At 53.3% G+C, this 13,449-nt stretch overlaps 1 protein-coding gene across 1 annotated transcript; it reads left to right on the plus strand.

The window, feature by feature from the left end:
* Positions 1 to 727: 727 nt before the first annotated feature.
* Positions 728 to 13,380, plus strand: SNX1 (sorting nexin 1). Its single transcript, XM_027889603.1, has 15 exons — positions 728 to 859; positions 4,302 to 4,404; positions 5,256 to 5,392; positions 5,939 to 6,005; positions 7,070 to 7,113; positions 8,022 to 8,163; positions 8,643 to 8,721; positions 8,974 to 9,049; positions 9,754 to 9,867; positions 10,000 to 10,093; positions 11,016 to 11,221; positions 11,871 to 12,014; positions 12,372 to 12,452; positions 12,753 to 12,824; positions 12,956 to 13,380. The coding sequence occupies exons 1-15, from the start codon at positions 728 to 730 to the stop codon at positions 13,004 to 13,006; spliced, it is 1,542 nt and encodes a 513-aa protein (XP_027745404.1). The 3' UTR covers positions 13,007 to 13,380.
* The last annotated feature ends 69 nt before the right edge of the window (positions 13,381 to 13,449 follow it).

The raw sequence follows: 13,449 nt of genomic DNA on the forward strand, positions 1-13,449 counted from the left end.
CATCCTGAGACCTCTTGGGGCTTATAGGGCTTATCCTGGAATGTCTTGGCGGGTGTATGGGGTTCATTCTGGGATGCCTTGGGAAATATAGGACTCAGCCTGGGACATCTCCAGGGTATGTGGCCCATCCTGGGATGTTTTGGGGGAGGATGGGGTTAATCCTGAGATGTCTTGGAGGTTGTATGTGGCTCATCCTAGAATGTCTGGGGGAATATAGAACTCAGCCTGGAACATCTTCAGGGTATGTGGCTCATCCTGCGATGTCTTGGAGATTGTATGGGGTTAATCCTGGGTTGTCTTGAGGGTATGGAGCTCATTCTGGTATGTTTTGGGGGTGTAGTTCATCCTGGGATGTTTTGGGGAGGCACAGGCTCCTCCTGGGTTGTTTTGGGAGGGGCAGGGGCTCAGCCAGGGCTGTTTTGGGGCCTGAGGCGCTGAGGGCACAGGGAGCCCCGGGCTCACCCATTTTCACCGGGGGGGGAGGGGGGAGCAAACGACACGATGCTCCCCCAGTCAACTCAGTGGTACGGCCCAGCACCTCCGTTCCCATGGTGACCGCGCCACGCCCTCCAGCGGCGCCGAGAGGAGGCACTCATTGGCCGTCCGTGCCGGGGATGGGCGGGGCGGAAGGGAGCGGTGCCCAATCCGAAGTGTGTCCTCCGCCTTGGCCCCGCCCCCGCTGGTTAAGGTGCGGCGGGCGCTTCCGGCGCGGGCGGAAGCGGCGGCGATGGCGTCGGGCGGCGGCTGCGGGTCCCGCTCGCCCTCCCCGACCGAGCGCCGCCCGCCGCCCTTCCCCGAGCCCCGCGGGCCCGGCGCCCCCGACAGCGACTCCGAGGGCGAGGACATCTTCACTGGCAGCGTGAGTGCGGCAGCGCCCCCCGGGGGGCTCTGAGGGGCCGGGCCCTCTGTCTGTGGGCTGCGGCGGGTCTTGGTGAACGCAGGGGGAAACGCCCCAAAGCCCCCAAGATAAGGGGGAGTGATGGCTCTGGGCGTGTGTCCCTGCAGGGAGCGTAGCGCCCCCTCCTCGTGGGGGCGGGTGGAGGTCGGGAGTGGCTCTCGTGGCTGTGGGGTTGAGAAAGGACTCGTTCTCGGCTGCATCTCGTTTACCTGGGGTTGTAACCTGTCCAGTCCTGCAGAACTGGTGTCCAAGGCCAAGCTGGACGGGACTTGGAGCAACCTGGTCTAGTGGTGTCCCTGCCCGTGGCAGGGGGTGGAACAAGATAGGCTTTAGGGCCCCTTCAAACCCAAACCATCCCACAGTAGCAGCTGCAGGTCGGCCTCTTTGCTGTGCTTGTGAGGCTTCACGATGGGGGGAGGCTTGCCTTCCCCCTGCATTGGCAGCTCCGGTCCTCTTGACATCCAGAGGATGCTGGTGTGGCTGGTGTAGTGCTCACTACCCTCAGTTGGGGATTGAGGGATGAACCCCCAGAGCAGTGGGGGTGAGGTGAGAAGAGGCATCCAGTGTCTCCTGCCCAGGGGGCTCACTAGTGTCCTGCTGGGCTGCAGGAGGATCTTGGAGGGTTTGGTGGTATTGGTTCAGCAAACCAGTTGCTGCATTGCTGCACGAATTCCATGCTGAAAGTGGAGGGTTGAAGGGTTTCAATACCTTTCCTTTTTTCTAACAATCTCCTGTGCAGGAATTCCAGGTTGCTGAAGGCTTTTGCCATTCTGTCCCGTGTTTGCTTCAGGCAGTGACCAGCAGGCAGGAGGGGAGTTAAAACACTGCCTCAGTTTGCCTTCCCAAACTGAATCCCTCCTCAGCCAGCTGCTGTCTTGCATTGGCCTTGGGATCAGCATCTTTGTGGAGCAAGGACATCTGCTAGAGAAACTCTTCCAGCAGGGTGGAGGCTGGAATGCTCTGGGGTAGATTCCCTGAGCTCCAAGAGCCTCTGCCCACCTCTCCCAGACTTTTTCCAGCCTGTCTGATCCAGCCAACAGTGCAGGAGGGATGGGTGTCTGTCACAGGAGTCTCTCCAGAACATTTTGCAGTTTCCCAGCCCAGGGAGGCCTTGAGCAGAGCATGGTTGTGACCATGTGAATCCACTGGGAATGGTCTGGCCAGGCTTATCCTGCTATTGGCACAAATCTGGAGCTGCCTCTACTCTGCTTTTGGTGGAGCTCCTGCCTGGTGTCCTTGAGCTGTGCATGTGTTACTAGTGGCTTGGCAGAAGGGAATGAGGCAGATCTGGGGGGATATGGAGAGATTGTGACCTCGTGAAGAAGAAACTCTGGCACTACTCCAGGCAAAACAGCAGCTGGGTTGTGTGTTTGGAAAACAACCCTGGAAAGTGCAACTCTGGACCAGGCAAAAGGAAAATGCTGGTACTTGTGGCAGGTACCAGGTCCTGGAGATGGCCTGGAGCTTCTCAGGACCTGTCTTTGGTAAAGAACTGGAGGTTGTAAGAGGTGGCTTGTTGTGGCCCACCAAAAGGGATGAATGCCATTTAATTTCACAGGAATTCCTGTGCTGGAAGGGGAGGCTGGGGAGCTGCAGCAGCTTATCAGGTGCTCAGCAGTGTTGTTGAGGCCACTGTCATAACTAATACTTGGCTCTTCCGTCCAACCTGGTGGCTTTGCTTGTCTCTCTGCCCTTGAATGTTAGGAAAACACTTTCTGGGAAGCAGGGGAGGCAGATCCACCCAGCTGCCGGTGTTCATGTGGCTCAGTAGCACTTGGACATCATGCAGTAACTGGCGAAGAAGGGTTTGGGTCATACCCAAGTATAACTAAAGCTGGACCTCACCTGTCTGTGACAGAATCCCAGAATATGCTGAGCTGGAAGGGACCCCCAAGGATCATCCAGTCCAACCCTTAGTCCTGTACAGGACCGTCCCCAAGAGTCACACCATATGCCTGAGAGCATTGTCCAAATGCTTCTTGAGCTCTGTCAGTCACTTGAGCTCTGTGACCACTGCACTGGGAAACCTGTTCCAGCACCCAGCCACCCTCTGAGGGAAGAACCTTTTTCTAATATCCAGCCCAAACCTCCCCTGACACAACTTCAGGCCACTCCCTGGGGTCCTGTCACTGGAGGAGATCAGTGCCTGCCCCTCCTGTTCCCCTCATGAAGAAGTTTTAGACTGAGGTTGGATCCCCGTATGACCATATCCTTCTGTAGGGATGCCCCCAAGGGCCAACTCTTCCCAAAAAAGTGTCAGAGTGGCACAGGTGAACCTCTGCCTGCATACGTGGTGTTAGGGGGTGCTGAATCCGGCCCTGGGACAGCTGGTGTCATGTTGTGGGCTGAGCTAAGCAGGACCACAGCTCCTCCGTAGCAGCAGATGGAGAAGTAGGAACAGGGTGTGGTGCTTTTGTGTCTGAGGAACTAAATTTAAGGCAAACTTGGAAGCAGTTCTGATAGAAAACCACCTTATCCTCGCAGAGTGGGATTTCTCTACCAGCTTGAAGAACTGCAGTGGAGGATCTGTGTGAACCCTGCTACTCACAGGACACGGGTGGTACCAGCCCTCTTGTTGGCTTGGGCACCCTGGGTGGGTCTGGGTGGGATGTTTGGTGTGGGGGTCTGTTCCCTGCTGTCCGTCATTAACAAACATAGCTCACGCCTTGAACTGCTGTGATCCAAGCTGGGAGCTGTCCCTTCTCAGCAAAACATGCTCAAACACGGCAGGGTTCTCCATCAAATGGGTGTTTTGAAGGCTATTTCTTTTATCACCCAAAGACATGAGCCCACCTCAAAGAGGAACTGCCTCAACCCAGCTTTGATCTGTCAGGAGCAGTGGGATCTGATGGCGTTTCCTTGCTGGAGAGAGTGCCAAGGAGCCTGTCAGTCTGGAGTCGCTGCTAATAGAGCTCCATTTACTGCCTGTCAAAGACCCATTCTGTTCGCTGCCAGGACCAACAGAATAGCATTGCTGTCCCGTTCTTCTTGGAATATCTGTCTGCCTGTAAAATGAGGGATGACTGAGGGATGATTTGGGAATGCAGGAGCAGCTCTGCTTTCTGCTGGAGTGGACTGGTTGGCATACAAACTCTCAGGTGGGCTGTCTCCTAGTCCCCAAGGCTGTTCCCAGCAGCCAGGATGGTCTTTCCCAGTGGATCCGTTTGCTCATGGGCTGGCACATCCCAGCGACCTGCGAGCTGCTCCTGTTCTGCCAAAAGTCAGGGTGGAAACTGGCTGTGGAGTTTGGTGTGACACTTGGTGTCCTTAACAGTGGCAGAGATGCTGACACTGAAGGTGGGTGGAAGGGCAGCAGGGTGGGGTGATGAGGAAGTGACATGTTTGCTCCTCCATCCCTCAGCATAAATGATCTCGTGTCTGTCTGCTTTTAATCCTCTCACAGAGCAATCCCCCGGCCCCAAAAAGGGAATCTCTCCTCCCTGTGAGCAGCCCCTCCAAAGAGAATGGGGTTCATGTGGAGCAGGACGATCAGGACCTATTTGCAGGTGAGTCTGTGTCTGTTGGGTGTTTACTGGGCCGCTCAGAGCTGCAGGCCTGGAGCCTTTGGTCTTGGATATTTCAGGACTATCACAAGTGCTCATCTCAAACTCCTATTCTAGCCTGCGTTGTGTTTGGGAAGGTTGGAGTAGCCTCTTCCAGGTGTCCACGACAATCATGCCACAGGAATAACTGTTTGGGAGTTGAAGGGGATTAAAATGGGTTTGCTTTAGTTTCGTCACCTTAAACCTTTGGTGGTGAGTGTTTCCTCAGAGTTAAAAGACTTTCATTTTCCACTTTTTCCTACATCTGTGTCAGTGGAGGAAGCATCTCCAGGAGAGACGTTGCTGTTCTTTAGGAACATGAAATGCAACACCCCTTAGCAGGTGAAAATGAGGAGGCTTAGAGCTTCCCCAGCCCTGGCACGGTGGGACAACTCTGACAGAGAGTCAGTTTTGGAGATCTCTGCTAAGAGGTGGAGCTTTTTACATCCTCTGGATGGAGAAGAGGCCTCGGAAGGAGCCTTCCTCCCAGGCTGGCCTGCCTGCCAGGTAAAATCCAGCTTTAGTTCTTCCAGTGTGTGCAACTCCTCTAGCACATAGCAAGGAGATGATACCTGGCTCCTTCTGGAATAAGAAGTTCATTGGATTAACATAATGTTCCCCAGCAGGAGTGATCAAATGCTCTTACTGCTCTAAGTCATGCTTTTCCCAGTGCTTACGGATGTCCTCCCTATGGATTTTTTTTTTGCTAATTAAGACTATTGTTACTCCCAAGATTCCATGAAGCAGAGAATATCGCAGTTGCCTTTCCAGAAACCCCAAGAAGAGAGGCTGACCTTGCAAACTTTTCTTGACAGATGCTACTGTGGAACTGTCCCTCGACAGCACGCAGAACAACCAGAAGAAGGAGGTGGACAAAGCATCCAACCCTCCCCCTTCAATAGACGTAGCTGCAAGTTCTTCTTCTAGAAACCCTTCAAAGAGCTATGAGGAGGTGAGATCTGCTCTTCCAACCTGTCCTGCTGGTTCCAGACTGTCCTTGGCAGGAACCTGTCCATTCACTCAGTTGTAAACACAGATCTGAAATGATGTAATTACTGTAATTGCCATATTGGATGCCCTGACTTGTATCTCAGGCCATCAGTCTGGGACTGATATCACTGGAGTGGGGCTTAGGTCAGACTGGTGGCAATCCTGCTTGTGTAGAAGTGCAGGCTGCTTCCAAAGCTGGAATAGCAAGTGGTGGATCTAGTCCTGGGGGTCTGAGCTGTGACTCAGAGCTCTGCACAGTTTCACCTTGGGGCTGAGCAGTTTGTTCATCAGTCGGGGGAGATAGCGGTGTAGGAAAAACAGATTCAGTTTGGGATCCTTGGAATGTGTATCCTGGACATGAGTGAGGGATCTGGAAGGCTTTATAAAGTGGCCCTGGCTGGACTGAGGTGCCCAGGCAGGGTGACAAGCTCACCATAGTGGTTTGGGGTGGGTTGAGCCCTGGCTTCCTGGTTTTAACTTGTTGTCTCTATGTGCTTGCTCCAAACAGCTGGAGGAGGAGGAACAGGAGGACAAATTTGAGCTGACTGTAGGAGTGAGTGACCCGGAGAAAGTTGGTGAGTTACTGTCCTGTCCTGCACAGTGAACATGGTTAGAAGAGCCAGGCTTGGCCATGGGACCCACTGCAGCTCCAGCCTCCATGCTGTAGCTCCAGCTGTCTCCACCAACAGACTTGATCCTGGAGGAAATTTTCTAAGACTTCCTTCAGCATCTCAAAGAAATGATGCTGCAAACAGCAAAATGTCTGGTGTAAAAACAAGCAAGGCAGAGGCAGCCTCTGGAAAGCCAGAGAGCCAAGATTAAGATTTTTGGGATGCTTGGGGCCTGGAAATGTGACATGCCTTGTGTGGAGCTGGCACAGGGGAGGCAAAACTCCCTTAACCTGAAACTAAGTGTATTATTCCATGCTCTGGCACCTTTACTAGCAGCTGTGCTTGCCAGGGAAGCAACTCTGGCTTCAAACTGAGAAGCAAGAGGGTTTTTGTCTATTGAAAGTGGGGGGTCGGAGAGCCTTGTGCAGCTATGTAGAAATTCCTGGGATGCAGAGAATCCAAGGGGACACCTTATGCCAGCTGGAGGAGCAGCCTCATGAGTGGCAGATTGTTCCCACTCCATGGCTTGTGATCTCTGGAGATGGGAGGTGCAAATCAGAGGTAGATTTAGGGGCAGCACTGGAGCTCTGAGGATGCCCTTTGGTTGAACTAGTAGGTAAACAAGGGGATTTCTGTGCTAGCTGGAGCAAACTGCCTGTGGTGTTCCAGGATCCAGCCCCATCCAGCCTGCCTCTCATCCCTTGAAGAGACTCTTCATATTGTTGGGTGCTGAGCAAAAGTGTGGAGTCGACCCACACACTGCCAGCACAAACAGCACCCAGTTGTGAGAGCTGGCTCCATGGGAAGTGTGGGGAGGGATGAGCAGGCAGGTTGGGGAGGTGGCTGCTGGGCAGGGGTCTAGGGCCATGCAGCAGCATGCTGCCTGTGGTTCTGAGTGAAATCCAGGGCTCTTTTAGACCCAAAATTGGGAATGCCCAGGCAGGAAAAGGCCAGGAGCCATGTACTTGTGTTCAGGGGATAGTGGAAAGTGGTGATGTGAATCCAACATCTCGCTCTGTTTTCCATAGGGGATGGCATGAATGCCTATGTAGCCTACAAAGTATCAACACAGGTATGTGTAACCCCTCTGTGTCTAATTCCCTGTTATTTTTCCATGCTTAAAGGCATCTGGACTGTCTGTCCTTAGCCAAGCCAGCAGTGACCTAAATAAACAGAGGCCTGAATGCTTTGTTCCATGGATTCGGGAGTTATAATCCACAGAGGATGAGCCTAGCTGTGGAATAGGGTTGGAATCTATTTGAAATGAGACTGGCTTAATTTTCCTAGCCAGTTCCCTCTTTGCAGGCCTGGCTGATAGGGATTCTCTGAATTCAAGGGAGCAGCAGGAATGATATTCAGACACCAGGGCTGTTGCTGAAGGTTCAGTGCCGAGGTTCTGACTAAGCTGACCTGAGCTCAGCACTTGCTGCAGAGCTGCTGCTGTAGCTGGTTTCATGTTCCAAGAGAAATGGAGCCTCCTGCAGCTGCTGGAGTGCTTTGGAGTGCTCCTCTTGGCTCTGGAAAGTTGTTCCAGCTGCCTGTACCACGGCTGCTGGGCTCCAGGCAACCTGTGGGCTGAAGAGGGGACTAGAATACTTGTTATCCTTAATCCTGCTCTGCAAGCACAGCCTGAAGTACTGGTAGCTCTTGTAGTCTTTAGGTGACCTGCAGGGGGTCCCTGTTCCTGTGTGGAGCAGGGATGATGGGATTAGGCAGCAGGGCTTACTAAGCAGCCTGTGGCCACAGTACCAGCTGCTCAGTTATTTAGTACCTTTAATGCTGCTGCTCTCTCCAAGGGGAACAGTTGGGAGGAAAATCGGGGAAAACCTGGGCCAAAACTTGCTCTGTTCCTTCCTGGTCTCTTGCAGAGCTCATGCTGTCCTACCTCATCCCAGAGGTGACAGGTAGAGCTGGCAAGGCCACGTGTGATGGCTGAGATTCCCTGGGGATGTCTGACCCAAATCTCATCTCTCCCCCCAGACCAGCATGCCGATGTTCAGGAACAAGCAGTTCTCAGTGAAAAGGAGGTTCAGTGACTTTCTGGGTCTCTATGAGAAGCTGTCGGAGAAACACGCCCAGAACGGGTTCATTGTCCCTCCGCCGCCTGAGAAGAGCCTCATAGGTGAGTGGTGGAGGTGCAGAGCACAAGCACTGGGCCTTTACAGCTCTTGTAGGTCCTTCTGGTGGTGAGCTCTGTGCCTGAGGACAGGCCTGCAGTGGTCTCAGAGCTGATAGAAGCTGCAGAGTAGCCAGGGAAAATAATCTGGGTTCTGTGGCACAGACAAAGCTCTAGTTCCTTACTTGGAGCTCTGGGCTGAAAGTCTTGATGGAGTTCACAGATGCTTCCACACCTGTTTGGTGTAGAGTAAAACCTCTGTGATGTCACTGAATTTCTGTTTCACTTGAGTTCAGACCATTGCTTTGCCTCTTTTCTGTGTCAAAACTCCTTGAGTTTAAATTTTCAAGTAGCTCTTGCTGATCCAAGGTCTAATTCCTGTTGTAAGATTCCTCCACAGTTACCTTGATAGTCTGTCATAAACCACTTTACCTTGTGTGTGGAGTTTAGAGCAGCTCATTAATCACATCTTCCTTCTGTGCCAGGCATGACCAAAGTGAAAGTTGGGAAAGAAGATTCCTCCTCTGCAGAGTTCCTAGAAAAACGTCGGGCTGCTCTCGAGAGGTACAACCCCAATAGCTGTCCCTGACCAAAGGGAGGGACCTCTGAGAGGTCTGGTCTTGCCTGGGGGCATCACCAAAGTCTGTGGGGAGGTGGGAAAATTGGTGGGTGAATTAGAACAGTTGTTGGTGTTGATTTCCTGCTTTCCAGCTGCTGTTCCAAAGTAAATACCAAGCGTATCACAGCTCACTCTGATGGCTCATAACCAGGTTTGCTGCTGCCAAAGTAACTCCTTCTGTGTGTTCCTCCCAACAGGTACCTCCGGAGAGTGGTCAGCCATCCAACCATGCTGCAGGACCCGGACGTCAGGGAGTTCTTGGAAAAGGAGGAGGTCAGTAGTGTGGAATAAGGTAGCTCCAAGTTTCTTGGAAGTGCTGAAGGAAATGGTAGCTGAGCAGTTAAGGAGGCAGGATGTTGCAGAACTCCCCTGTTAGAGTGAGAATGGGAACTGGGATGATGGGTTGACAGCAGGTACCCACCAAAGCTGCTCCATCATCCCATCAGCTGGACACGGGGAGAAAATAAAATGAAAGGCTTATGGGTCAAGATAAGGGCAGGGAGAGATCAGTCAGCACTGATTTTACCTCAGGCAAAATGGAATCATGGAATGGCTTGGATTGGAAGGGACCTTAAAACTCATCTCATTCCCACCCCCTGCTATGGGCAGGGACAGCTTCCACTAGCCCAGGTTACCCCAAGCCCCATCCAACCTGACCTTGGACACTTCCAGGGATGGGGCAGCCACCGCTGCTCTGGGCAACCTGTGCCAGGACCTCACCACCCTCAAGGGTAAGGATTTCTCCCCAGTATCCCATCTAACCCTGCCCTCTGGCAGTGGAAAACCATTTCCCCTTGACCTGTCCCTCCAGGCTCTTGTCCCAAGTCCCTCTCCAGCTCTCTTGGAGCCCATTTAGGCTCAGGAAGGGGCTCTAAGGTCTCCCTGGAGCCTTCTCTTCTTCAGGCTGAACACCCCCAGCTCTTCAGCCTGTCTCCATCTCTTCATATCTCAAAGAAAATTTTTCCATTCCTTTCCAGCTCCCAAGAGCAGTAGGCACCCAGACTCTGAGTGGAGCAGGAATACTGAAGATGTTCAACAAAGCTACAGATGCTGTCAGTAAAATGACCATCAAGATGAATGAATCAGACATAGTAAGCCTTGGGACACCCTGGGTTGTCCCTGCCCTTGCTCCGGAGCCATGTGCCCTTCCCAACCCCAGCTTTGGGTGTGGGGTGCAGGGAAAGCCCACGTGTGGGAATCAACTGCGGATTTACCCTTTCCAGTGGTTCGAGGAGAAGCTGCAGGAGGTGGAGTGTGAGGACCAGCGACTGCGGAAGCTGCACGCGGTGGTGGAGACCCTTGTGAACCACCGGAAAGGTGACTGGGTCGGCACCACGCACTATGGGACTTGGGCTGTGACAGTCACACCCTGGGCAATGCCTGAGGGAGGTCAGCAGTGGTGGGTGTCCCAGGGACATTTCTGAGTCTTCATCACAGGAGACAGAAGTAAAAATGTCACCCCAGTTCTTCTGTCCAACTCCACAAGCTTGGGATGGCAGTGTGGAAGGGAACCCATGTCTTACAGGATCACAGAATCCCAGAATAGTCTGGGTTGGAAGGGACCTTAAAGCTCATTTCATTCCATCCCTCTGCCCTGGGCAGGGACACCTTCCACTATCCCAGGTTGCTCCAAGCCCTGTCCAGTCTGGCCATCAATGCTTCCAGGGATGGGGCAGCCAGAGCTTCTCTGACCAACCTAGGCCAGGGCCTCTCCACCCTCACAGGGAAAAATTTCTTCCCAATATCTCATCTAACCCTGCCCTCTGGCAGTGGCAAGCCATTCCCCCTTGGCCTGTTCCTCCAGGCCCTTGTCCAAAGTCCCTCTCCAGCTCTCCTGGAGCCCCTTTAGGCATTGGAAAGGGCTCTCAGGTCTCCCTGGAGCCTTCTCTTCCCCAGGCTGAACAGTCCCAATTCCCTCAGCCTTTCCTCATGGGAATGAAGGCTGCTGTAGCAAGCCTGAACAGAGCTGATCTTATTTACTCCTTCCCAGCCATCCTCTGACAGGGAGTAGGGATGTTTTCCTTCCTCTGCATGTTTTGTCTGACTCCTGCAAAGCTGTTCCTGTCCCCCTGCTTGGCTGCTTCCCTTCTCCTTGTGGCTGGAAGCTGCTGGCTCTGACCCAGCCAGTGTTGGCCCTTCCAGCTGATGTCTCCTGGGACTTAGCTCCTTGGGCTGAACCCTGGGCTGGGGAGCACCCAGTGCAGCCCAGCCCATCTCCTGACTCTCATCCCTTTTCTAGAGCTGGCATTGAACACAGCCCAGTTTGCCAAGAGTTTGGCCATGCTGGGAAGCTCGGAGGACAACACGGCCCTGTCCCGAGCGCTGTCCCAGCTGGCTGAGGTGGAAGAGAAGATTGAACAGCTGCACCATGAACAGGCCAACAATGACTTCTTCCTCCTGGCTGAGCTCCTGGGGGACTACATCCGCCTGCTCTCGGTTGTGAGGGTAAGCAATGCTCCTGCTCCTCGTACCCAGCTTAGGCTTAGGAATGCCAGGAGGTCTTCCAAACTCAAGCAGAGGGCACGCATGGCACGGCTTCTCCAGGAACAGGGAAACTTGTTGGTTGTCCAGGTGAGCATGTATTTAGGTTGGAAAATTGTTGTAAGTGAGGCTTGGTCATGCTGCTGTTCTACAGGGGGAATGTGGAGCAAGTTCACAGCTTGTAAGTGGCCTCAACCCTTCCAGAGGTGAAGACTGAGGCTGTGAGCTGATGACTTGCGATCTGGGTGGTGCAGATAGACCTGCCAAGAGCCTTAGTCTTCAAGTCTGGTGCTCTGGCATTGTTGCTGGAGGCTTAAAGAAGCAAATCCCAAGAGAGCAGCAAGTCTTGCAGGCTGAGCCCTTCTCGCCCCAAACACATCCTGCCTCTGAGCAGGAGTTTCTGGAGGCTACAGAGGCCAGGACACAGCCTCCCTTGTCTACCAGTCCATACTGGGATCTGTGAATGCTCCAGAGCAGGATACAGTCTGTGTTCTGGCTCAGCTTTGGTCCAGCACCTGAGGTATCCCCTTGGCAAGTGTCTCCTTGCCAGCAGAGCCCCTTGGAGCTGCTCAGGCAGCACAGAGCTCAACCTCTGCCCCCTCCTTGCCTCCAGGGAGCCTTTGACCAGCGCATGAAGACCTGGCAGCGGTGGCAGGATGCCCAGACCATGCTGCAGAAGAAGAGGGAGGTGGAGGCCAGACTGCTGTGGGCCAACAAACCTGACAAGCTACAGCAGGCCAAGGAGGAGATCTCAGAGGTAGGGAATGAGGAGCATGGGATTTCTGCTCTGCTTCTGGCCTCCATGCTCCAGCAGGGGACCTTCTGGGCTGGGGAAGGGATCGTTGGGGCTGGGGAGGACCTCCTGAGCAGGAGGGACAGATGTATATGGCCAAGCTACAACAAGGGATAAGCCAGCCTTGAGTCCTACCCAGCCTTCATGGTCCCCCCTCCCGTGACTTCCCTGCTGAGCTTCCTGTGGTGAAGAGGACCGGGAACACCAGGCTCTGCCTCAGCAACACCTCTCGCACATCCAGTCATGGCTACAAACACCCTTGGAGATGGGAGCAGGAGTTCCTTCCCCTGCCCTGAAACAGCACACTTCCTCTCTCCACAGTGGGAGTCCCGTGTGACACAGTATGAAAGGGACTTTGAGCGCATTTCTGCTGTCATCCGCAAGGAAGTGATACGGTTTGAGGTATGTTTGGGGCAGCCCTCGACTGGGAACGCCAGCCTGGGTCAGCCATGGGGCACCTGGGTATCCAGCAGTATCCATAAATCCAGACACATGAGCTAGGGCATTGCTGAGGGCTTTTGGCTGAGGAGGCTTCTCCACGGCGTATCTGTTCAAAGGAAGGTGGATGGGCAGAGATCCTCCGTGTCCCAGGCCCTTGTGCGGGTCCTCTTGTGAAGCCGCAGGAGGAACAGGAAAATCCTGGCAGTTCCCCTTTCCAGAGGGTTTTGGTGGTTGGTTCAGCCTCGTGCTTGTCTCTTGCAGAAAGAGAAATCCAAGGACTTCAGAAACCACGTCACGAAATACCTTGAGACATTGTTAAACTCTCAGCAACAGGTGAGTGGCCCTGTTTATGTGGTTTTACCTCCAAGTTCAGGCTCAGGTTGTGAACCCCTCAAGTGTCCCCCCCCCCCCACTGCAGGTGCGTCCTCAAGGTTCCTGACTTTCTCCTTCTCTTGTCCCTGCAGCTGGTGAAGTACTGGGAAGCGTTCCTGCCTGAAGCCAAGGCCATTTCGTAATCGGACCGAGCGAACAAACCTGAATTTTGCCTTTTTTTTTTTTTTTTTTTTTTAAATTTATATATACACTATACCTCCTCCTCTTTTCCACGTGAGCGACTCCTCGTTCCACACGCTGGAGCTGGTAGAGGTGTCACCCCCAGACAAGCAGCTTGTGAGCCAGTAACTCTTCTAACTGTATATTTTTCATTTAGCAGCATATATTTTCTTACTGAAGAAAAACTAGTTTCCTGCTTCCAGACCAGACCCGCAGCCAGGGGGTTATCAAGATCTGGCAAATGTCTATTTTTCAGGCTGGGTTTTAGGGCTCTAATGATTTATCTTACTCCTGCAGTGCCATTAAAATTCTGTAATAAAACTTCTATCAGGGCAAACATGTTCTGAGTGTTGGGAGTGGGTGCAGGGAGGGCTAACAGCATGTTCTGTAGGGTTTGAGGGAGGCA

This window comes from Empidonax traillii, unplaced genomic scaffold (genome assembly GCF_003031625.1).
Source record: "Empidonax traillii isolate 1590-97213 ecotype Southwest subspecies unplaced genomic scaffold, ASM303162v1 scaffold12:size2584012, whole genome shotgun sequence".
Taxonomy (NCBI): Eukaryota; Metazoa; Chordata; class Aves; order Passeriformes; family Tyrannidae; genus Empidonax; species Empidonax traillii.